Genomic DNA, 26,037 nt, shown 5'->3' on the forward strand with positions numbered 1-26,037 from the left:
CACAGTTAAGCTGCTAAAACCGGAATGTATCTGGGAAATCCCTGCCTGCCGCAGAAGGCTGGGAGAAGAGTAACTGGTTTGAAACCTTTTCCATTGTGATACAGCTGGTGCCTGCCATGCCACTCTTTCAGCGCTCACAGACTGCAGCATGAAACGTGTATGACTTCTGATAGCTTAGCAGTAGCCTGTGTGGTTCTTGACAGCATCTGTAAAACAACATCTGTTTTGCAGCTGTTGATGTTATTCTTTGGCCTTGCAGTACTGTAGAGAAAAGTGCTGGTTCATGTTTTCACAAATTGCTCTTCAATGATGACAGCAGGAATTGCCTTTGGGAAAGAATAGGTAGCCAGCTTCAAAAGTGTCAGTTTCCAGCATCCCCTCCCCACTGTCTCAATCTTGCAACATTTAAGAAAATGAAGTAATTTCACAGACTACTTTGCTGCTGTTGTAATTTTTGCTTTTGTTTGCACTTCAGTATTTTTTTTTAACTTGTGAGTGAGGCTGTAACTATCTTATATATTCTCTAGAGGTTGTTGAGGGGTTTTTCCCCATAACAGTATTTTTAACAAAAATGCCTTTTAATAGAAAAATACTTTTTTTGTTTTCTTCTTTGGTGGTTTGTTAGAATATTTTCTTAACATTAAAATGTTATTTTTTTCATTGAACCTTTTTTTATAATTTTCTAAGTTCTTTATAATGCATTTATAATTCCCTAACTTCTTCATAATGCATTGTAACCAAAATCCAACCAGGCAGAATGAGACCAGTAGCAAGCAATCCTGCTTTTTACTTTGAATTACTTTTCTCCATGTACAGAGAGGCATTGGGAATTCCTATTTAATTATTTCTGAGAGAAATCAAAGAACCAATTCAGGAAGACCTGTGCTCTAGTAAGTAACTTGGAACAATCTCTTGTTCCATGATCTGAGCTATTAGACAGTATTCGGTTTTCAGTACAGTTAACAAAAAATCAATCTAGTATGATGTAGCATACTTGTGAAAATATCACTTAGTCCTAATTTTTGTGTTATCATTTTTTATTGCATCACTTTAAAAGAATTTTGGAGATCTGTAAGGGAATAAAGGTAAATTGGTGATATTTTTCACATGCCTCGTGCAAAAGGCCTTCCTGACCCATTATTGTTAGTTTTCCCAGGTCTTCTGTGTATATAAAGATGTGCAGATAATGGTGGCTCTGAATGGACTAAGGACCCTCAGATGCCATTATCTTGGGACATAATCTGTGCCAAATGATTGGGCAACTGTTTAAATTGCTTGGAAATTTTCTGATGAAATAGACTTTTGCTGAAATATATCACATGGTAAAACTGAAATATTTTGCAAATATGGACCAACTTTTTCCAAACTTATAATGGAACCTAAACAGAGCTGTTGCTTCTGGGCAAGTCTTCGATTTGATTACTTCTCTGGTAACTCACCTGCTTGGCATGTTACTGTGGTGTTGAGGCTTCCACCTAAGTGCGGTGTTCATTCATTTTCTGACAGCAGCCCCAGGTTGTTTTTTTCCTTCAATAAGTACAGTGAGTACTTCGTTCTGTTGTGGAGAAGTTAGAAATCACAATTTTAAAATTTCAGAATGGAAAAGGGATAATCCTCATATTAACAGCTATCCACTTAGTCCCTGTGTGTCATGCAAGCAGATCAGGCCAGGACCATTACGCTTTTCTTACACAAAAGTTCATGGGCTGAATTGTGGATACTGGGACTAGTTTTCCAAGTGAAAGCTTTAAGCAAATGTTACCTTTGCTTCTCTAACTGTTTTTTTTTTAGGTTGTTTTGTTTTTGTTTTGTTTTGGTTTTTTACATGTTTTGTCATTGATACGTTAATCTGTCACCTTCTGTATGTATTTGCTTGCTACCACAGGCATTCAAATTTTGGTGTGTTAAAAATTTTTGTGTGCTATTAGTATACTGATAGCTGATAAAACAGGAAAACACCTTTGGAGTTACTTAATGTTTTGGGCTTGTTTCTTGTAGGAGCAGTTGTTTTCTTGTGTGGCTTTACCTCATGACAGGGAACAATAGGCAAAGCATATTAGAAAAATGACCATGAAAACTGAAGATGCGCTCCTTGTTCACTAAACATCTTTGAATATGCTTTAGAAGAATATTTTATATTTTTGTGAAAGCTGGTTTTAAGATCAGAATAAATATTACCTGAGAAAAGACAACAGAGTTTTAATGCAGGAGATGGTGCATTTAAAGTGCTGATTAATTTTATTTATGAACTTGCCACCTGTTAGCTAAATAATGGAAAAAAAATCTCAGATTTCCCATACTGCTTAGTATTTTTAAAAGTATTGTTGAGTATTTTGGCAAAGTTAGGAGAATATTTTCTTATGAATATGTATTGGAAATATATTAATCTCTTGCTGTGAATATTTTGTGAAATTCTCACTGATGTGGCATGTTTGGACTGAACAAAGACTTCGTGACCTCTTGCTGGTCAATTAAAAAGCACTGTCATTCTGTAAGAAATAACGTTTTAAAAATACAATACTTTATTGCCCGTCAGCACAGTGTATGCATTTGCTTCCTTGAATTTAGTATACTTTTGTATTTAAAGCAACCCAGTGAAACAAGCTTGCATATGCAAAGAAAATCAGACTAGATTTGTAAAGATAACTCAGGTTGCATATGCAGAATATGAAATTATTGCTACTGTAATAAGATTTTAAACTTCTAATAACATAACAAGCCGTGCTGAGCACATGTTGTAGGCAAGCTTAATTGTGCTCCATTTGTCTGTATATTCAAACTGAACTGCAAAGACTATAATTGAATATTAATTGTACACATTAAGCATAAATCAAACAAACTAGCCAAAATAATGGCAAGCGGGAAGCTGACTGACTTTGTTTCTCAATCTAAGTTTGCATTTAGAGGTAAAAACTTGATTTTGGTATTCTTGGAACAAGATGCATAATACCTTTGTGGTGTTCTATTACTATTGGCTAATGTAAGGTTTGTTAGTGCTTTTTATGATACTTTGCTGCAATCTTAATCTACTGTCACAGGTGGAGTGAGACCTTCAGACAAAGTTTATTAGAAAAGTTCCCATTGAATCATGAGGGACCCACTTGCCTTCTAAACTCCTTCTCAAAGAGGTGCCTGGTGTGGCTGGATCCAATCTTAGTGCCTAACTAATAAATTTAGGTCTAAGAAAGTATAGGGTTTTGATTGAATTTTTGTACAGCTTTGTCCGACAGGATTAAGGGAGGCAAACCAGATATATTAATATCAAAATTAATTATTTACTATAATAAATGATTGGACAAAGATTTTAATTGGGATTATGTACTATGCAATATATATAAGCTAAAATTAGGATAGTATAGTGTCCTATGTCAGAGCAATTATATTAAAGCAATTCCATTAAAGCTAGCAAAGAAACCCCCTAAAAAACTAAGTAATGATTGATATTACTTACCTGTATTGCCAACTGTGTTACCTTAGCATTTTTAGATAAGGATACTTTACTATATCTCCACATCTTCACCTCACTGTCAGGATGTTAAACTTAGGTGTTGACGAGTCAAACTGGTTTTATCATAATCCAACAATAAAAACAGCATGACACCCCCTTTTAGTTCACTACAAATAGCTTTGCAAAATAAGGCATTGTTCAAGTTGGTTTATCCCATTCCAGACAGAGCATCCTGCTATACCCTACCCACCATTACTTGGGATGGCTTTCATTACTGATGTTCATTCAAAATCCTTGAAAGAAGGATGTGTAGATAAGCAGATGGGAAGTGTGCACATTGCTGTCATCTTTGTTTACTGGCAATAAACATACTGAGTTGTTGGGAGATAGCCTATGACTTCAAGGCTTTGCTTGTCAATAGAAAATGCTATTTAATCTTTCTTCTTTCAGTAGTAAACTGAGCAGTTGGTGACACAGGCACAAACATTAATTGCATTTATAGCAGTTCTGAAGGCCTGTTGAAATAACAAATGCTGTATTGTGTTCTTTGCAGACAGTGGCAGCTTAGAGATGATGGACTAATTTATTTTGGCTGAGGTTCATTATACTGTTAAGTTCGTTTTGGAATTGGGCATTTAAATGCTTACAGCTATCAGAAATGTAAGATGGTGTAGACTTGAACAAATAGAGGGAAGGAGGAAATAGGGGAGCTAGGTCACTGACAAGATGGTGCACTGTGAGATTGGTACAGCAGCTCTGTTTCTAAAAGAATAATTGTATCAGATGAGACTTAGTCTGAAAGTGTGCAAACTGAATAGTTTTATAAGGTCTTGTTGCAGATCCTGTAAATGGGGTGAGGGAGAAAGAGAGAAATATGTCGCATAAACCTGTTGAACTTGTAGGTTTTCATCTGAGTTTCCATGCTTCTTGTTCACAGCTGTAAGCTGCTTTTTCATAAGCAAGCAATCATTTTTGGTTGTCACATGAAGAATAGACCTTCTCTTAGGCTGCTTTATTGATTTTTTTGCCTGTGAAGCACAAGCTACAGTGTTACTGAGAGTATTAAAAATGTTGCAATACTTATTCTGCTGGATTTGCGGAAAAATTATATAGTTATACATAGATAAATCTTCATGCAGTTTTGGTTGAAGTGAAGAGCCTGACTGGGAGTTACGAATGCTAGGCAGTTCTGAGCATGGAACAGTACTTTTAAAATAGAAGCTAAATTAGAATACCTACAATGCCCCTTGATCTGAAACCTGCATGAACAGGTGGTTGTTCTCTGCTTTGTTTAAAGGTTGTGCTCTCAGATCAGTGTGCATGGAATTGTGCTCAACAGGTCAAAGATAGACAGCTGTCCCCCAGACTACCCTTCCTGTCTCCTTCCAGCACTTCAGCATAGGTCTGAGAAACTCACACTGACTATATGGCCTTCAGATCAGATCCTGGTATGGTCTGAAGCACTTGAGGAGGTACATACAAAATACACAGCTGTCCAAGCAAGGCAAAACTAACTGTCTCTAAAGCTAGTATTGCAAGAGGAGAAATGCTAATCATTGCCACCAGTCTGACTTTTGTGGGGAAAGAAGCTGAATTTACTGCTCATGAGATGGGTTTTTTTTTGGGGATGGAAGAAGGCAGTGTGGTATTCATGATGGACTCAGTCAACACAAGTGCACGGCACTGAGGAAGCTGTGTTGAAGTCTTCGCTTCTGTTCAGGGAGACACCTGTCTGAAGAGTCATCCAACATAAAACTTGAAGAGCTCTCCATTCTGAGTTCTGCCCCCTTAGAACTTCCATTGTATTTTCCCCACCTTTATTCAGTTTTAAAATCAATTTTTAGTTCTCTGTCAGGCCCTTTCTGCGCTGGGAGGGTCACAGAGGGAATATATGTATATTTCACTGCTGTAGGAAGCTGCTGTTGTGCTTAAGCACTTTCAAATAGTTTCCTGCAACCACAGAAGTGTTGTGCAATGAGAGCAAAGGGTGGGTGTGCCCTTGCCCTTCCTGCTACAAGACAGTTGATCTTAACTTCCACATGAATTAAAATGAGTGAGTGTTGTCAGTTTTCAAACAGAATTAATTGTTGTGGCTAAAGGGATATGTAATATAAATTAAATGAACATACCATGTCTCTTTCTGTGATTACTTTCCCTTTTTAATTTCTATTTTCTTAGTGTACTGTCATCAACAGTTTTCTTTAACTGATTCTGTATTTACAGAAAAGACAAACATGTTGTGTGCAAAGAAACCTGGTGATTATGTTTGAAGTTGTGTATCTGGCTTCTACACCACTTTCTTGCTAGAACTGAGAAGCAGTCTCAGTGTCAAAAATGTGGTTTGTTTTTTTTTTAATTTTGTGTTTTAAAAAGCCTAAATTTAAAAAGTTCTTTGCAAAGAGACAGGAATTTGGGAAACTAAGACAGAAGGGGATCGCTTCATCTGTATCTAAATGCAGATTTGATTTCTTCAATAATCATGCATTCTATATTGTTCACAGCCATTAACTTTTTTTTAATATTATACTTTTAATGCCCATACATTACCTCTGCATGTGTGCCTGCTTTGTCTGACTTCCTGTAGATTCCTGAAGCAACCACTTGACTTATGACATGCTCATTTAAAGGGCTTTATCACTTCCATGTTTAGTACAGAGATTTCTCAAGCGATAAACAAGAAATTAACTGTTGGGGATTTATCTGTAGTGAGAGGATAGTCTCATTTTTAAACCTTTGAAATTATACATTTGAAGTGGTATGGCTAATGACCCTGGCTCAGGAGGCTTCCCTTCAACAGCTACCTGTTAGCTCAAATGCTCCTGCCATCTCCTCCCCAAAAAGAAACCCAATAAGTTGAAAACAATCTTTTGAAGGTTGTGAATGCTGCATATTATTCAATCATAAGAATTTTGTATGCCCTGCATTTTTAGTGAAATGTCTTCTGTGAGTCATGATTTTCAATCTCATTAACCTGGTTCTTGATGGTTGACTTAAAAAGAACTATTGAATTTCTGCGGTGCAGTGTAGCTGGTGAAATTGACTTTCAGGTGCATTGCTGATAAAAATGTTGACAGAGAATTGTATGTAGACATGTTCTATTGTAGATGCTAATGATTGTGGTTAGAGAAATGTATGGAATCTTCTCCTTTAGAAGCCATGGCTTAAAATATTACCTGTATTAGGAACATAAAATAATTCTATTGAATGAAATAATCTGTTCATCAGTACCAGAATCACATCTCTTACAGCTAGTAGTTTTCATCTCCAAAACATCATCCTTATCTCAGACTTTGTTACCTAGTCCTACTTATTACTTGGATAATTGATTCAGCCATTTTTTTCATTGAGTCTTCATTATGTCAGACATCGACTCTAAGATATGTATAGACTTGGTATAGGTTTTTTTTTGTTCAAACAAATAACTTTGTGGTATCAAGTAGCTTATCTACAAAAGTCACATTCTGAATGTGCTAAATCTTTTCATACAGCGGTGAGAATTATTTACATTCTTTACAGAAACACAAAAATTCTTTTGAATTACAGTATTAATTATGTAATACCTGTAATATTATTACAGGTATCAATTATGTAATTATTACAGTATTATTTATGTAATACCTGTAATATTATTACAGGTATTGCATAATTAATACTGTAATATGTCTGTATACCCCAGAAAATTATACTCGGTGAGTTCTGCAAACAGGTATGCTATTGTCTCCCAGTATACTTAGTCTCACAATACTTAACTTCATCAGAATAATAGGTCATTTTTTAAATATACTAGATTAACAGCAGTTAATTTTTTGCTATGGTTAGTGTTTCTGATGTGCTAATATAGTGGTCTCTGAATGGGGCAAAGCAGAGAGAAGTAAGTGTGTCCAATCTGAGATTTGTCTGCTAAGAAAAACAGGTGAAAGTAGTGTTGCTTTTTTTTTCACCAGTGAGTGGTGACCTTGTGTTTCAGTTACTTTGCATGTGAGTCTCTGCCCATGTAACTGCTTTAGTTACAGATATAAGGCAGAGGCCAGAAAATGTGTTTTCTATTTTCAGTGAAGAAAATAACGTAGGAATCTTTCTTGGTTTCACATGCTTTATCTGCACTTTAACATAAAAGACAAACTTGAAACTTGAAAGTTATTTAATTTGAAGTCATGACAGTTTGACAAATAGTATCTCTTGAAATTTTTTTCACATTGACACATGGAACCTTTGAAATTAGTGCAACAAATAGAACAGAGTATTCTGTTACAGTATTTACTTTGCACTTTTTAGTATTTTTTACTGCATTTTATTGCTATTTCACATTCTTAGGTGTGATTAAGCAAGGTTCCCTTCTTGTTTTATTGAGTTATTTAATACAGAAACAAAGAGGGAATGGTGGAAGTTTTTTGAAATGACAAATATGTTGTAAAGGCTTTATGAAGGAGAGGCAGGCATAAACACATATGTTTAGTACTCTTCTGAAACTGGACAGTCTTCAGTTAGGTTGACAAATTCCATTTTGATTCAGTTTTGGATAGACATAAAGCTGAGTGACCAAGATGAAAAAATCTGTCAGTTCAGGTTAAGGTTTGCATAAAATAAGGTTAATGTTGGAGTATTTTGGGAAAACTACTGTAGTAATTAAAGGTCGCCCCCTGTGGTATTACAACTGTGGGTTAAAGCTGTGAGTGTTTTATAAAAGCAAGTTGTAGAGCACAAACATCATGTCTTGCATAATGTTGACAAAAAATGTTTAAATACAATGTTTATAGTCATATGTTGGTTATTTTCTTCTAAAAACCAGTAATTCCTTGTTGAGTTACCTGTGCTACCTTTGGAGGTAAAAGGACATATCTTTTCAGTTAAAGGTGGCTGGCTTTATAAATGAGGCATAGGAAATCTGCGTATCCCCTACATAGGGGCGTAAGGAATGACATCTGCTGTTGAGGATTTGGTTCAGGAATGGTTAGCAGAAAAGGGACATAGCAAGATCAATTTATTGGAGCTGCAGACTCTGCAGATTAGAGGCCCTGCAGACTAAGCAGTAGCAGCTTACTTGAACAAAGGCAGTCTTCTGCTAAAACAAAGGCAGTCTTCTGTTAGAACAAAGACAGCTTCAAAAGCAGGGTACCCTTGAGATAAGGAAGCCTGGATGAAACTGGTATGAAACTGGTAACGGCACGTAGAAGCAGGGACTTTGCATTACACTATACCCACAAAAATGTAGAAGTAGATACATAAAATCCTGTTGATGTAAGAATGATACAGCAATAATAAACCAATAAGGAGCTTGGCTTTTGCAATATGTATGAACTAATTAAGAACTGTATTTAAGCAGCTGATGTATACCAAATAAACTGAGTTTGCAGATGATCAATCGATGTCTGCTTCTCCCTTCTCCGACAATCTGCAATCTAGTGAATGACATTTGCAATGCAGTAAATGACATTTGCATCTAGAAATTAATATTTATATATCTATAATACACTGGTTCTTTGTATTGCATAGTTTGGGAAGTAAAAGGACACATTTTTCACTTGGTGATGGTATCTTTTTTCTTTTCGCTTTCTCCCAGAATTAGCATAATGGTAACACAGTTTTATCCTCTTGTACATGTAATAGAATATTTTTGTCATCTCATAACTCATTAACTTAATGTTTTCCTTATTTAAAGAGGTTCAGCCTTCTTTTCCTGCTGATACAACTGTTGCAGTTTCTATAGTACACATCATCTTTAGCCCACATTAATGAAAATTCATACACACATCCTTTCTTAAATAATTCTAGTTAGGAATAGAAAATCTAAAAAAAAATAAAAAATAAAAACAAACCCAAAACATATTCCAAATAGCTCTTTCCTGATAAAGCAACATAGTTCAATACAAACAAAAGCTGTTGAACATAATGCATCAAGAATGTAACACCCGTATGCCTATGCAGAACAATAAGGATATTTTTAACTTAAACATTTACATTTTAAAGTACAATATCTTTATTAACCATTTGATGTCTGAAGCAGCAAAATGCAGACCCTTAGTGAGTTCGGGAATGACACCAGGCTAGTGCTGACTAGTGCAGCTGAAGGGATTGAGGCAAGGGACACCATCCAGAGGCACCTTGACAGACTTGAGAAGTGATTCCGTGGGAAACTCATGAAGTTCAACAACGCCAAGTGCACCTGTTCTTGCATCTAGGTTAGAGCAATCTCCAGGATCAGTACAGCCTGGAGGGTGAATGGTTTTGAGAGCAGCCCTGTGGATGAGGACTTGGGGATCCTGCTAGATAAAAAAGTGAGATGTGAGCTGGGAATGTGTACTGGCAGCCCAGAAAACCAATTTCATCATATATGAAGAAGCATTGCCAGGAGGTCAAGGGGTGTGATTCTCCTCCTCCGCTGTGTTTTTGTGAGACTGCTCTTGGAGTCTGTGTCCATCTCTGGGGCCCCTGGCATAGGAAAGACATGGAACATTTGGAGTGAGTCCAGAGAAGGGCACAAAAACAATCAGAGGGCTGGAGTGCCTCTTCCATGAGGAAGGACTGAGACATGGGGTTGTTCAGCTCAAAGAGAAGGAGATATCAGGGCAACATTATTGTGGCCCAAACCATACTTTCTAAAAAATATTTAATTTTTTTTTGTTTGAATCTATTCTGCATTTTCAGCATAAGAAATGCAGAATTCCAAGTGGTAGGTATTTGGAATAACTTCTAATAAAAGCAAGCTTTTCTACTGTGACCTAAGATTTTGTCTTAAAGCAGGGATTATACCAATTAAAATTATGATGCAGTCACAAAGAAGCAAAGATACTCTTCAGCTGGCTTTTGGAATATGCTGTCTAATCTCACATTTTAAATTTTTTTTTTCATTATCAGATATATCTGTGGTTATTTATTACATTATTAGTCTTCTTTGATTACATTTATCAGAGAGGACTGTTATTTTGATGGCAGATTAAATTATTTTTTTCTGAAATAATGTGGTTTTGGAAGATCACCCACTCCTAGGTACAAACCATGTCTGTTAGATTCTCATCTCAGCACTTTTTTACAGTGTCTGTGTATGAGGAAAACTCAGCTGCAAGGTGCTATTTCTATCCTTCTCTTCATCAGTGCTAGTTTGTAACCCAACTAGTTATTTTGTCTTCTAAATTTAAATTGGGAATAAAATTAATTGTACAGATCTCATTAAAGTAATTATTTTGGCTTTTAGGTTTAATTAGCATGCTGCAAGTGAGCACATGCCGTCTGAAATCCAGTGAAAAGTGGTAATCCTCTAGCTGGACTCCCAATTTATATTTTGTTTTTTCCTGTAATACTGTTAGTTACTTTTCCTTTAGGGCTAAATCGAAGAGAAACATAGCTTTTCATAAACCACCTAAGCTATTTGCTTGTCTTCAAGTTCTAATGATTTTTCAGTGTCAGAACAGTACTGTCACTGAATACGGATATTACAAATAAAACCAAACACATTTAGTGAAGAAGTATTTCTTACATTTCTTTCAGGCAGATGCTCTGAACAGAACCAGGACAAACTATGGCTTGTCTTACAATGACAAATATGGAAAGTACAGCAACTTCTACTGTCCGCCAGAATGGTGACATCCGTGGAAATAGCAGTGCACCCAAGCAGACAGAACCATTGCTTCAAGTGTACCTTTATCATTCTCCTGGGAAGACAGAAGGAGATTACCTTCAGTTTTCAGCTGGAGAATATGTTGCAGAAGAGATTTGCGCTGTTGCCTGTAAAGCCTGTGGTGAGTAATTACCTAACAGTTTATCTAATGAAGCAGTGAAATCCAACTTCATACAAGAAAGTTTTCAACAATCCAAAGCTCATCAAAATCATGGCATTTAGTCTGAAATGCTAATTTCTCTGTTCTTTCAGATGTAATTAGCACCAGACTGTAAAACTGTTCCGTTAGAATGGTTGTGAAGCTGAACTGGATGACTGCCATATTTTTTCAAATAATTTAAGGTTATACCATCCTGTAACTGAAAGTCATCTTTCATTGAGCTAAGATACAGTTCAAGTAGTTAAATCATAGCAGGAACTGTAAATAGCTTGAATTACTTCCTCATGCAGCCCTGCAAAACAGATTGGTCCTGGAAGTTGTGCCTATGTTGTATATTATACGTGCTTAATCACTTTGCAGAAGGAAACTGTTCTGTTAGATATAAAATGAATTCTTGTGTGTGTGGCTGATGCTCTTCATAAAGATTTAGGAAATAAAGTGTGTAAATAAAATGGCGGTATATTATAAAAAGGATGATACATTGATATATGAGAGTGCCTTTGAATTCCAGAGTCTAACATACACCGGGGCTGAAATCTGTAGTAAAATAATTCAAGCAAGCGTTTTGTGCATGCATCTTTCTTTGCAAAAGTACATTGGATTTTTTAATAAAACAAATTCATTCCTATAATCTCTGGGTATGAAAGTGACCATCTTTTTGTTCTTTTTTCTCTTTCATAGCAACCATTAGTGCTTAAATCATGAAGCATTGTTTCTTTTTTTTTTTTTTTTTTTCTGGGAGGATTTTTTGGTTGTACAGCAGAACACATATGACTCCATACAGTCAAATAATGTTTATGTTTGCAAGACTCATCTTTCAGGAGTAAGCTATGAGTCAGAATTCTTGATTAAGAAGGGAGTGATTTGAGTAGTAAGCAGGACAGATATATAAGAAATTTCGTATTTGTTAATGAATTTTGTGATCTGAACAACTGATAGATCTGTTGATAGCAGAGCAGATTACATCCAAGTGTGACTGCTGTTGGAGGCAGAGCAGGACTGGATCTAGGCAAACATCAGAGAGGGTCTTGTTATGTATCTTTTTAACAGTTGAAAATTTTCCAATCACTGCTAATTTGACATTAGATCTGTTATATCTGCTATGTATTGGCTATAAAAATATTAGTCTGTCTAAATATTTTTCTGCCAGTTTGATGCATGCATGCAAAGCTCGGCTTTTTTTTAACTTTATTTTAAAACAGTTTTCTGGTTTGGGAGAAATATAATAAATGTAAATACTTTTGTGGGTTTGTATTTTTATAAGGAAAACTGTGCATAAAAGTGGCTATCACATTTTCCAAGCAGAAATGCAAAAATAAATGTTAGCTAGTTAATTGCCAAGTAGAATATTAGAAATGTCACACCAAATTGAAAAAAAAAAGGGTTGTTCTCAGCCTGAGGGGAAAAATGGTATTAGAGGAACTAACTGGTGATGGAAATGAAGTATATTAGAGAAATTGTTCTAGATGTTGCAGAATATTTGTGTTAGGTGTATCTTTGTTTTAATTCTCACCCATCTGAATTGCAATTATGTCAGAATTTCCATGGTACAACCCTTGAAAACTGCTTGGAAAACCATAAAATGGCAAAGAGTCTTTAATTATAAGTAAATAAAAACACTACTTCAACGCATTTAATGTGACAAATGGTGGGAGTGTTTGCAGTCAATGAAATGTTTTCAAGAGGGAGAGTGCGTTGCATAGTGTTATGACTTGTAGTATGTCTTTGCTTCTATGCTCCAGAAGAGATCCTATGCTGCTAACAAGGAGATTCTAGGCATATTTTTCCTAACCTGCTGAATTTCCCGAATTGACATGACTCAAGGTTCACACAGCTCAGAGTTGTCATTGAGTATAACTGTTCACTGAGGGTTGGTTTTCTTGTTTGGTGGTTTTGTTTGGTTTTTTGTTTGTTTGGTTTTTTTTGTTTTGGTTTGGTTTTTTTTCCCCTCTGTGTGTGTTTGCTTGTTTTTGTGAGGTCGTGTTGTTGTTTGGTTTTTCTTTGTTTGTCTTCCTTTAGATGATAGCCTTTCCTGAAAATCCATCCAGAATGTGCAGCCCCCCTGCTCTCCCCACTAACTGGGGAATGAATTTATCAGAACTCTAGGCAATTCTGTTTTTCCAGGAAAAGAAATAGAAGCTTTGACTGACTATTCAGAAACCATTTTGTTGACAGGATAGTGACATTGAATGTGATGTTAAGGGTTTTGTAAGCCTCCAGTTTGTTTGAATGATAATGCAAGATACTATTTTTATGTCAGAAAAGGCAAGCAAATTATAATCTGGTATATGCAAGTCTACATAAGTTTTAAATAGTTTACTTCCAACTGGATGAGAAGTAATGTATGTATTAGACTTTTTATGTAGAAAATTTGTGATTTTTATAATAATTCAATTAATTGCTTTCATCTTTTTATATCTAATGACTTAAATGCTTGAGTTGAGAGTTTCATACAACAGTATTTCTATTGCAGACTTGCATAGCTTTCACATTTCACAGTGGTGTCATGGCTTGTGATTTACACGTCCTGTTTTTTATTTTTTCTTAGAAGAGGGACATTACCTTATGAATATATATTCTATGGGAGAAAGGGTTCCTAATGCCAACAAGGGAGGAGATACAGAAAAACTGTATTTTCTTAGGTGCTTCAGGATGAATGAAGTAGTGAGATTTGCCTGGATGTGAAGCTCTAAAATCATAATGAGGAAAAGAAGAATCTGTTTTTTTTTTAGGTTTGAAACAGAAGTTTGGAGTATAAACTTATGCTGTGTTGTAGTCTTTTGTGATGTTACTTGACTATAGCCAAGTATATATACTATATACCATACAGTACATAGATTATATATATATATATATATATATATATACACTCCTTTCTTTAGCATTATGCAATAAATAAATAAATTTTAAAGAGATCTTGTCATTGCAATAGTCCAGAAAATGTATTTGATAGCCCTTGCTAGAGAAGCAAAGCAGTGAAAATTCCGATTAAGTATGTCTGAGTCACTATCTTCTCTCCTAATTCCTCACTGATTCAGCTGATAGCATGGTTGCACTGACATGCAGTGCAAAAATCCAGGGGAGGCTTTTCAGTACCTGTTATGAATGGCTTTTATGATTTTACTTACATTAACTTACACGAAAAGAGAAGTTTCTGGCCTCTGCTTTTGTCAGATTTTTGTGGACCATTTTCAAGACTCTGTTTAATAAAGGGATTTGCTCTGTTTTATAATTGTTGAGCATTAAGTGTAGCAAAGCAATTGAATAGTTCTAAAGGGGAAGGGATAAAAAAGTGAAACTCCTTTTCTTGAAAAATATGCATGATCTCTGTGTCCTTAAATACTGCCAGTGAATGGTGCAAGTTACCATTCACAACTATAAATGCCAAATTATGAGGGATGGAAGAGTGCACAGTTTATTTTTCAAGCAAAAGAAGACAGTGGCCAGGGGAGGGCTTAATATGAGTACTTCTGATTTGTAGGGGGAGTACCTTGGTCACGTCTTGGTTGAAGTTTCAGAATGGCAATGATAGGATTTTGAAATACGCGTGGGGTTTTTTGAGATGTGGGATGGCATGATGATTGTGGTGTCTGTAATGTATTTAGCAGCTTAGCATTTGAATTTAAGAATATGGTTCTGAAATGTTGTTCAGTAAGTGTACCTGAGATGGATAGTAGTTTGGGTAAATGTATTAGGGAGACTCGGTAGGTCTCACTAGCTATAGTAAATTTTCAGCATTGCCCTGAATGGTGTTTAGCATCTAGCAACATTCTTGATTTTCATGTGATTAGTGATTCTCACATACATTACACTGTAATTGATCTGAAATTATTTGGGATACAGACACCACACAGCTGTATAACTGTTAAGGTACTAACTACTAAATTACTGCTTTATGGACAGCTGATATGTAGTGTAGTATAGTTCATCCCACTTTACACATCAAATGAGAACCATGTTTAGGTGTGTGGATTTGAACAACATTAAAAAAATCCTCAAAACTTGGATGGATCAAATATGTCATATTGCACCATAAATTTGTAGCATTTAGAATTGCAGCCAATCTTTCAGTTACTTATCCCTTCAGTTTTATTCCTGTGGGGGATTTGTTTCATTTTGGTTTCCCTTTCATTGCCCTATATAATGCTTTCCATTTCTCTAGTTTCCTGTAAGTCTGTGACTCCTTTTCATAGTTAATCCTATCCTAATCATATGTTAAGACCTGCAGCTCTGGTATGTTTTGTAAAGCTGTGGTTTAGGAAGGTGTCAGATGATTAGCCTACAGATTTCAGCAGTTTAATCTTCACAAGTACACACTAGAACTCTAGTTCTTAGCCCTCATACTAGACCCCTATAGAAACAAACCCTCTTTTGTATCAAATTTAATAAGCTAGTTGTTGTATAAGACTGAAGTATATTTTAAGAGTTATGTGATTTTGTATATGGAATTGGTTGGTTGTTCCTTCTGATTGTCTTACATGCTGTTTAGATGTTATGAAAGAAATGTGGGGTCCATCCCTGTCAGTAATTACCTAGATGTTGTTCAGAACAGAAAGAAATAAAGGATTTTTTTTTTCACCTGGTTTCTTGTGAGAATTTCAATTACTTCATTCTAGGTCTTTGAGCAAGGGTGTTGGTATTTTCCCTTTTCCCAAAATTCTTCCGTCTCATAACATTATTTTAAGATACTTCTATTGTCTTTACCTGTTTGTTTTTCCTTTTTTTTTTTTTTGCCTTCTTACTCCAGAGTATATTGCTTTGATGTTAAGTTTTCTTTAGATATGAACTACTGTAACTTTGTAATTTTTAATCCTACACTCTGGCCTTTTGACCTGTGTCTCTTTCTGTCTTCTCAATATATGTGTCAATACCTGCAGTTAATCCTTTTGTGCTGTTGGTTTTCAGGCAGTTAACCTGTTTTCCAACACTGGCATCACAGGGATGCATAACACTGCAGTACCTTAAAATGCTGAGTCGTAGGCCATGTTTCAGCTGGGAGCATCAAAGTCAGATTAAAATTCTGATGCTGCTGAAGAATTGATGCTCAACTGATTTTTTAAGTTTCTGATTAAGTATGATTGCTTGTCAGTTACCATTAGCATAATTCAAAGTTGTTGAGGGAAAAGAATATTTTCCAATTCTGTTTTATTTTAACAGTATGTGTTTGGGTTTGTTATAAACTGAGTTACGAAAATGGAAATGGCTGGTGGTTCTTTGTGTTGCTTTACTTGTAATTTTTAACCAGTCTAAAGTCTTAAAATAAATGCTTAGTCATAAAATCAATGCTCAAATCAAATGATCTGATTTTGGAAAGGCAGGAAAAAAATCTACTGTTGTAAGCTATTTCTGGACTGAGAGGCTAAGAAGACATTTTATTAAATGCCATACAGAGAAAATCTTGTAATCTAACAGTGGGGTACAGGACAACAGATGAAGAGATTCTTCAGTCAGATAACTTAAAGGAAGAATGAAAAATTTAACCAGCAAAGCAGCCTGCAGGTTATGGGATCATGATTGCAGTGTTGCTGGCAAAATTGATACTTGTGGCTGATAGTACTAGAGCACTGTGGCAATCTGCTGCTTTTAACCCACAATATTTTAAAAATATTTTGTGAAAACTGTTTCCTACTGATGTTTGCTTCTCTGCTCTTCGTATAGGCATCATGCCAGTGTATCATAACATGTTTGCACTCATGAATGAAACAGACAGAATGTGGTATCCCCCAAATCACATCTTCCACGTAGATGAGACAACCAGACTCATCCTAATTTACCGGATAAGGTAATCTAAATAAAATGTTGTACACTTTTTGTGGTAAAACCAGACTGTGTGAGAGAACACAGCCAATATGATATTTAGTTGAACTGTAGTTTCTCTTAGAAGTTATGGATAGAGTGCTGGCATTTCTGGAAAACAGGGAGCTAAAAGAATTAAAAATATTGAAGTGATTTGAATTATGTACTTTATTAATTTTCTCTATCCAGTATGTTTACCAGTGTCAGATTGAAGAAACAAACAATAAAAATATACTAGAAGTAAAAACCTTTCTTAATAATGATACATCTCATCTCCTCTGTGCTTGCGTGTTTGAAGTAAGTAGCAGTTTCTGAAATGCAGAGTAATTGTCCTACATTGTCATGCATGTTTCTGCAGTACAACCATTTTCCCCTAACCTTAAAAGTTAATATGGACAACTAAAACTGTAGTCACAGTTTTCCTTTTGTAAATTGCTTAATTTATTTACATTATATAAATTGGCCTGAGTGGTTTTTTTTTAGGAACTGTTTCAAAAGAAACTAGAAGACATTAATAAAATTGTCTGTATTCTGATTAGTGAGAATAACTTAGCAAAGGTTCCGATTCCTATCAGTACAGTTTATCACCTTGCTTGAATACTGTAGTACTCTAAAACTCCAAGAACTGGATCTGAAGTCTTCATTGAGTAACTGGGGTTTCATAGTGGTCCTCCAATCAGCAGTACTAGTTACATGTATATGAGAGCAGTAATGTCTGATGCTGGTAACCAAAATGTCTGTTTATTAACATTTGCTTGAATTTATTTCCTACCAGGTTTTATTTTCCCCACTGGTATTGCAGTGGCAGCAACAGAGCATACCGGTATGGCATTCTTCGTGGTGCAGAAAGCCCCGTCCTTGATGATCTTGTCATGTCTTACCTATTTGCACAGGTATGATTTGCTTGCTTATTTTTAAATGCAGATTGGTGAGGGTTATTAGCATTTATTCCCTTTCCATCTTCTCCTAGTAACTGTGTGGGCTCTTGAAAGCTTGAAGCCCTCTCAAGCTGAAAATTAAATTCCATATCCTATTGTATATTTGGAGAGATGAAGTTCAAAACAGTGCTTCTAAGCATGATAGCAGCTGGTATTCCTTATGAATAAGTACATCTTTTTGTGGATGAAGTAGGTCATTCAGGCTTTAAAAAACCAAGACAATAAAACCCCCTAAACAAACCAAACATAAGCAATCAAACAATACAACACCTGCTCCCCTCAACAACTGCACCCCGAACCTCTATTCTTGTTAAGCAGCAGTGTGCCAGGTTTCATTGTTTTTTCTTGCATTCCTTCTCAGTGGCGAACTGATTTTTTGGATGGATGGGTACAGATGCCTGTTACTCATGAAACACAAGAAGAATGCCTTGGAATGGCTGTTCTAGATATGATGAGAGTGGCCAAAGAAAAGGACCAAACCCCAATGGCTATTTACAATTCAGTCAGGTGATTCCATAATTTGTAACTGTTTCACGTCTATCTCATGCCTAAAGGTTGTGGTTTTGCACATTAGTGTCTAGGAGAAGATGTTCAGCTGTTGGCAGTTGATGTGTTGATGTAAAATAGTTACATAATTTTACCTATTATGTAAACTAGAAATTAATAGAAAATTTGTGTTCTGATGACCATTCATGATTTGGAGACATGGATTTGACTCTCTTGGTGAAGGGTAAGGCAGCAGCTTCTTATGTAAGAAAATACGTAAATAGTAATTTTAGGTGAGACACCTTCTGGATCCAATTCCCTGTTCCTATCAGGGCCAAATTCAAAGGTAGGTGAAGTGACTCAGGACCTCATCCAGAGAAGTTCTGAAAGTGTCCCATTATGGAGATTCCTCTGTAACTCTGTGTGCCTTTGTCCTCTGCATTACCATGGTCATTGTGAAAGATTTTCTCTGTACCTAATCAGTCTCCTCTGTGATACTGATAATCCTCTCTTTCACATTATTAGAAGACAATAGTAGAATACCATACTTGAGCCTAATTTCTCTAGGCTGTGCAAATCAAGCTCCCATATGCCTCTTCTCTCATGTCATGTGCTCTAGGCTCTTAAACATCTTGGCCAGATCTCTGCTAAACTTTCTTGAGTTTATCAACTTACTTGGGTGTATCAATCCTATCAGTTTCTACTCTGGCTGAGTTAATTCTGTCCCTGACATAGAAACTTCAGTGACAGCCAGCCACAGTTCTGTATTCTACCACCTGTATTTTCAGCCAGGAAATCTGTCCTTTATGCATGTAGTTGCCATGCAGTATCCTCTTTACAATTTCTACACAAAACAAAGCAATTTTGTAACTTCTGCTGCCTTACCTTAGAACTTCACTAATGAAAGAACAGACATCTTTGAATTTATGGAAAATGCATTATGTAGTTTGTTGCAATCGAGTGAGGGAAAAAATGGAAAATGGAAGAAAACAGGGGGTTTAATTTGAAAGAACATACTACAGATCTAAGAAAGGATCTTTGTTATCCTACAGTTGTAAAAATAACAGTACATTTAGAGGAAGAGGTGTTTTCAATATTGGCTTGTTTAGCACAGAACTAATTGTCTTTGCTGGATTTAATGGATAAAATCAGTGGGGGTTTTTTTTCTGGTTATGTATTCACAGCTACAAAATGTTTTTACCTAAGTGTGTGCGAGCAAAAATCCAAGACTACCATATTTTGACCCGAAAAAGAATAAGGTACAGATTCCGCAAATTTATACAACAGTTTGGCCAATGCAAAGCTACTGCCAGAAACCTGAAACTCAAGTATCTCATAAATCTGGAAACCCTTCAGCCTGCCTTCTATTCAGAGGTTTTTGAAGTAAAAGAACCTGGTGGAGGTCCTTCTGGAGAGGAAAGTTTTGCAACTGTTGTAATAACTGGAAATGGAGGAATTCAGTGCTCAAGAGGAAAACTTAAAGATTGTGAAACACTTGGAGAGCAGGTAATTAAAAAAAATTATTTTAATAACTGTGCCTTTTGTTATGGAAGAGAGTAGTAAGCTTGTTTTAGAAGTTCTGATTTAACTCAAATTTTACTTCACATTGACATTAAAAAAATGTGGAAAAGTAATGACGATGCCCCCAGATGTAGATAAAATGCAGAAATTACCAAAATAATCTTTGAAAGCAGGGATCTAGGGACTCCAAACAAGAGGCAAATTCTCCTATATCCCTTTCCTGCAGTTAGACATCTACCAGTGTCAAAATTAGCAAATTTAAAACTACATCTGTGTGGTTGTGGAGTCCATATAGTCTTTCTTCAGGAATTAGGTGCTTAAATATGTAAGTCCTATAAGTGCTAGTAGTCATGTAGTGCTGCATTTTTGTTTATCAGTATTATTTTGTGTTTGTGTGTGAGAACTTCCATCATGACTACTCATTATGTTGACTTTACCAAAATCTGATAGAAACTCAAAGCAGTGTACATTGAGAGTGTGGGAGTTATCCAAAGGTAAAAGTAAAGGCAAAGTGGAGTGTGTGTGAGTTTTTCAAAATAATCACATTGATTTGGTACTTTTGATTTGTAATATGTAGCAGACAAGGCCAAAGTACAAAAAGTTGTATTTCTATGGTGTGCTGCAATAATTTGTAAAAAATGCTGTATGCTAGTGGGTTTTGTCAATACTTAGCAAAAAATAAATCTGATTACATCCGCATATTTTTTGAAGTGTGGTATTCTTAGCATATTTGTAGATTGACAATTACTTCATTCATAGTTATTATGTATCAACCCTCTGCCTTCCCTAATTTTCCTGTAAATCCCAGTTGCTCTGGCAGGAACTGTCATAAATGTCAGATTCTGCAATTTCCAGTTTTAGGTGCATAAAGTGTATGCATAATATGTTGTTTGGGCTTGGCAGCCAAGCCTTTAGTAAGTGTAGTGTTTGAATAAATCATATTTTTTAATAAAGATTGCCAAATCATTTTTCATAATTAAAAATATTGTCATTCTATTATTGACAGACACTGCATATATTTTCACTGGTAAAGAAACTATTTATAAAGTTTATTTTGAAAATTGAATGAATTAATATGGTTGCTTGTAAATATGATTGTAATTTGTTTCAGTAAACTTTACTGATGAATTGTCGTTTAGATACTGAACTCAAAAACAATTTTTATTCAGATGTATGTAATGACATATGTGGAGTAGATTGTGAAGAAATTTGTTTTCCAAGTTTACATTTTCACCAACCAGATGAACAAGTAGATAGGACTGAGAGGATAACCTTACACTTTTTCTTCCTTCCAGCTACAGATTTGCAGCTTGTATCACCGTGAATGAAGTCATGACATTTTGTATTGTTAACAGGCTTTCTAAACCTGTTTAATCGGGATGCCAATAATAAACTCAAAAACTCCTCTCAAAAAAGCAATCTAAATGTTCCACTGTTCACAAAATACTACAGAGTGAAGAAATATCTACAATTATAAAAACCCAAGCCCATATGTGGATATATCTGTTCATGGTTCCTGGATCTCTATCTGTTCTTTAATTTGTGTTACTAGTGATGAGTCTATAAAGAAAATACTTTCTTTGCTTGTAATGGCATGTTTAAGGTTTCATAATCCTCTTTGTTGTTGGCTTACAAGTTGGAGTTGTAGAAGTTCCAATGCTGCAAATAGGCGAGGCTTTTAAATTGCCATTTATGTTATTACTGAAATTATATATTTGTTGCAGGATTTACAAACATACTGTGATTTTCCTGATATCATTGATGTCAGCATTAAACAGGCGAGCCAAGAAGGCTCCAGTGAGAGAAGAATTGTCACCATTCACAAACAAGACAGCAAGAATCTGGTCTGTTTACTTTGGTTGCTGTTCTTTCAAACAGATACTGCTTTGAGCAGGCTGTGTGATTGTTTTTTGCATAGTATTGTATAATCCATGACAACGTTAATTTAGCATGAGATAAAATACCTATCGGCAGTGTAAGGGGTGTTATCAGAGCACTAAAGATCTTCTGCATTCAAAGCTATGTGCTTGGAATGAAATAGAAAGAGATATCTGTATCTGAGGAGAATTTCTGGTACACAGATTGGTTCTTTTGTTTATTAGTCTTAAACCTGAGTCCATGGTTTCAGTTCTCAAGTGTGCTGTTTCCATGGTGTCCTGATAAGCTGTCTGTTAGAGACCAACACATTGAAAAAGCTCTGAAAAATGATGATACAAAATAAGTATCAGGACAAAATTAATGTTACTGCTTTTATTATGTACAATTCTTTGAAGAAGATCTTAAGAAAGTATGTTATACCCAAATGTAAAAAGTTTTTTACTTTAATTACAACCGTGCACTTGAGTCAGGCTTTTTAGCAGGTACAACTGTCACAGAGTTGTGGGGTGGGCTGACCCTGGCTGGGCACCAGGTGACCACGAGATCTGCTCTAACCACTCCCCTCTTCAGCTTGAACAGAGGAGAGAAAATGTAATGAAGGGCTTGTGTCAGTCAAGATAAGGATTAATATCACTGATGTATTAACTGTTATAGACAAAACAGAATTGACTCAGGGAAATTGAGTTTGTTTCAGAGTAGGGTAATGGGAATTAAAAAAATCCTAAAAACATATTCCCACCACCCCTTCCTTCTTCATGGGCAAACTGTATTCCTTATTCTCTACCTCCTTCCCCTCAGCAGTGTAGAACATTAAGAATGGGAGGTGTGGTCAGTTCATTGCATGTTGTCCTTACCTCTCTCAGCTCATTCCCTGCTCCAGCAAGGGATACCTCCAATGGTGGGCAGTCCTCCACGAACTTCTCCAGTGCAAATTGCTTCCACAGGATGCAGTTCTTCATGAACTGCTCCAGTGTTGGTCCCTTCCACAAAGTGCAGTTCTCCAGGAACAGGCTGCTCCACAGCTCCATAGTGGCTCATGGGGCCACAAGTCCCGCCAACAAGTATGTTTCTGTGTAGGCTTCCCATGGGGTCACAGCCTCCTTGAGGCACATCCTCCTTCTGCAACATGAAGTTCTTCATGGGCTGCAGGGGGATGTCTGCTGCACCATGAACCTCCATGGGCTGCAGAGGCACAGCTGCCTCAACATGGTCTGCACCATGGGCCGCAGTTGTTTCCAGGTCCTCTTAAAAAGGAGTTTGAAGACTCTAAATTCTTGACACTTACTCAAAAACAGCAGCTCTTTTTATTGCTCTCTAGCAAAGACCTTGCCAAATAATTGTGTTCAGCTAAGTATGTCTCTGGTTTCACAGCCAAAAACATACTAAAGCCTGTTCTGCTGTTCTACGGAATGAAATCTAGGGTGACTGAGAAAATGCTTCACTGTTTTTGTTTAATTTGCAACAATTAATATATTGTTGAAGATGAATGTAATTTTGCCATGCTTTTATCTGTTAATCACACTGTGCATAAGACCTTTTTCACACCCATTTTCCTTTGACCACACGATTTTTGTCCCTGCTCCTACCCAGTGTACCTGTCTTCATAGTAGACAAAGGTCATCTTCTGTCTATGATCCAGCTCAGGATGCCCATTTTTGCTGACTAGTAGCTAAGTTTTCAGGCAGGTACTTTCCTGGAGATTTTTCTTTTCTGCTTGAAGGCAGACATAGAAATCTTTGATAAGTGAAGGCTTTCTTTTAGGGAAGGACTGTGTTGGCAGTACAGTAGGTGTCTGCATGCTGACTTGTATCTACTTGTTTTTCCCTTTCAAATGCTCTTTCATATTGGCATTCCTCTGCTGTTTCATCTATTTAGACAAAGCGGGGGAGGTTTTAGGGCAGATTTCATAGAATCATGAAATGGTTGGAGTCGGAGGGACTTTAAAGATCATCTGGATCTAAGATACCTGCCATGGGCTGGGACATAGTCCATTAGAACATATTGCTTAAAAGCCTATTCCAGGGATAAGGCATCCACAACTTCTCTGTTTTCTTTGGTTTTGATTTGATCTTGAACGCTGAAGGATGCTATCACATTTTGAATGATAACAAGAAGGTGGACCATAAAAATATCAGTTAAAAACTGATTTTATTAATGTCTTTAATGTGTGCATATATGCATACCTCTTATAGCATTAGCATATCCAGGAATTTTTTGTTGCCTATTAAAAATTGAAATTCTCTCTCCCTCCCTGCCCCACATTGTTCTCTGGCTATTGAACAGGAGGCTGAATTTCAGTCATTAAGAGAAGCTCTCTCCTTTGTATCATTAATTGATGGATATTACAGATTAACAGCGGATGCACATCATTATCTCTGTAAAGAAGTAGCACCACCATCAGTCCTTGAAAATATCCAAAGCAACTGTCATGGACCAATTTTGTAAGTATTTTTTTTTTAGCAATATGACAATTGGATATTATTTTTGGAATATGTAGTTGTCTGTGAACTGTAGTAGGCATCTTAAAATTTTTTCTATTGCATTTATATAACATAAAATGCTTTATATTTTTCCTCTTATATTTCACTTTGTAAAATATATTGCCTTCTTGACATGTTATAAAAAATAAGTGGAAAGATTATTCCATGATGTGGATATAAATAGTGAGTTAGCAAGGCTTATTTAAGAGGAAGTTTGTTCTTAGAATAATGAATGTTGTTTTATTTCAGCTCTTTTTTCTTGTTAGCCATTTTCCTGGTTAAGCCCACCTTTTTCACCCACATAAATGTTTTTGCTAATTTAAGCTTATTTGTTAGGTAATTTTATTATAGCTTATTTCACCATGCATGTTGAAAATCATATAATAAGCAGTGGGGAATATACTTTTTTAGCCCTTAATGTTTCTTATTGGATAAATAATTATGATGTTTTAGTATCAAAAAATTTTAATATGCTGCTCTCTACATGAGCAATCACCCTATATATTGGAAAATAAAGGGCAAAGAGATTAACTTAAAGGAAGCTGTACATATATACAACTTATATCTCTGTATTTTGCAATTATGCCATAGTAAACATTTTCTTTTTACTGTAGCATGGACTTTGCTATCAGTAAACTGAAGAAAGCTGGTAATCAGACTGGTTTCTACGTTCTTCGTTGCAGTCCTAAAGATTTTAAAAAATACTTCCTTACCTTTGCTATAGAGGTTTGTATTTTGTCTTAGTGCCTATTTAATTTTTGTTGTGATATAACAATGAGCCTGAGATGTTCAGTAAATGATTCTGAATTTTCCCTCCAGAATGTTTGTCTAGCATGTATATTTTCTAGCTACTTTTGTCAGATGGGCCAATTTTCAGGGTCTTGTGAGAAGCATCAGAGTTGATACAGGATTGCTAATGCACATGCCACATGCCTTGGAGACCAAGACAGGCTGAGGGAAGAGAGCTTAAGAGTTCTGGAGATAATGATGTGGATCTTGGGACTGTGATGTTGGGATAAATGTTTGGGAGATGGAGCTGGAGCAATTCAATGGGTTTTCTTTTTTTTTTTAAAGTTGGGGATTTTTATTTGAGTTTTTCCCCTGGGTTTTCTACATACCTCCTTCCCCCTCACAAGTGAGGCTTCATTAGATTGAGTGTACAGCCTTTGACAATCTGAGAGTGCCTCCTTCACAGGTTCTTCTGGGTTTGGGTCTTGTCCTCATCCCCAGTACTGGGCCAGCCATAGTACTTGGCAGCTGCTACATCAACACAAATTTCCTGGGTATATCTTTTGTTAGCTAGAGAGAAAGTCACCCTGGAAATGCATATGGTTCTGAGAGAACCAGATGTACCTCTTCTCTCTTACATTGCAGCTAGTGATAATATAATGATTTATTATTGCTCTTAAATAATTTAGTGATCTTGTTTCAATAATGGATTTCTCTTTAATTACATTAGCAGACCTACCTTTGCGTTTTTAGCTAGGGAAGGTAATACAAGAATTTTCCTGCTGGTATATAGCAAGCTAACAAGTTTGAGGTAGCAAGCTTCCTGTCAGAGATAGGTACATTTCTGAAAATTACCAAATAATGCAGATATGTAAATGGAGAAATGTTATGTCCAGTCAATGAACTATGTTTGGTAGGGAATTTTGTAGAAGAAGAAATCAATTCATGAACAAACTGAGAGAGGCAAAGTTGAGAGTCAAACGTGT

The 26,037-nt window shown here is 36.0% G+C and overlaps 1 protein-coding gene across 8 annotated transcripts in view; it reads left to right on the plus strand.

Moving 5' to 3' along the window:
- The window catches only part of JAK2 (Janus kinase 2), an 87,829-nt gene that overhangs the window by 32,372 nt on the left and 29,420 nt on the right, over positions 1–26,037 (plus strand). For 7 of the 8 annotated variants that reach the window (XR_012052966.1, XR_012052967.1, XM_030257484.4 and 4 more), the window contains 8 exons: positions 10,934–11,184; positions 16,882–17,005; positions 17,795–17,912; positions 18,319–18,464; positions 19,628–19,949; positions 21,689–21,808; positions 24,126–24,283; positions 24,937–25,048. Coding sequence is in view for 6 of the 8 variants with exons in the window: in XM_030257484.4 (XP_030113344.1) it covers positions 10,965–11,184; positions 16,882–17,005; positions 17,795–17,912; positions 18,319–18,464; positions 19,628–19,949; positions 21,689–21,808; positions 24,126–24,283; positions 24,937–25,048 (1,320 nt within the window). In the remaining 2 variants the exon portion in view is untranslated. Of the gene's footprint in view, positions 1–10,933; positions 11,185–12,965; positions 13,094–16,881; positions 17,006–17,794; positions 17,913–18,318; positions 18,465–19,627; positions 19,950–21,688; positions 21,809–24,125; positions 24,284–24,936; positions 25,049–26,037 lie in introns of those variants that run through there. The other variant, XM_030257489.4, reaches the window with a different exon arrangement.

The sequence above is a fragment of the Taeniopygia guttata genome, chromosome Z (genome assembly GCF_048771995.1).
Source record: "Taeniopygia guttata chromosome Z, bTaeGut7.mat, whole genome shotgun sequence".
Taxonomy (NCBI): domain Eukaryota; kingdom Metazoa; phylum Chordata; class Aves; order Passeriformes; family Estrildidae; genus Taeniopygia; species Taeniopygia guttata.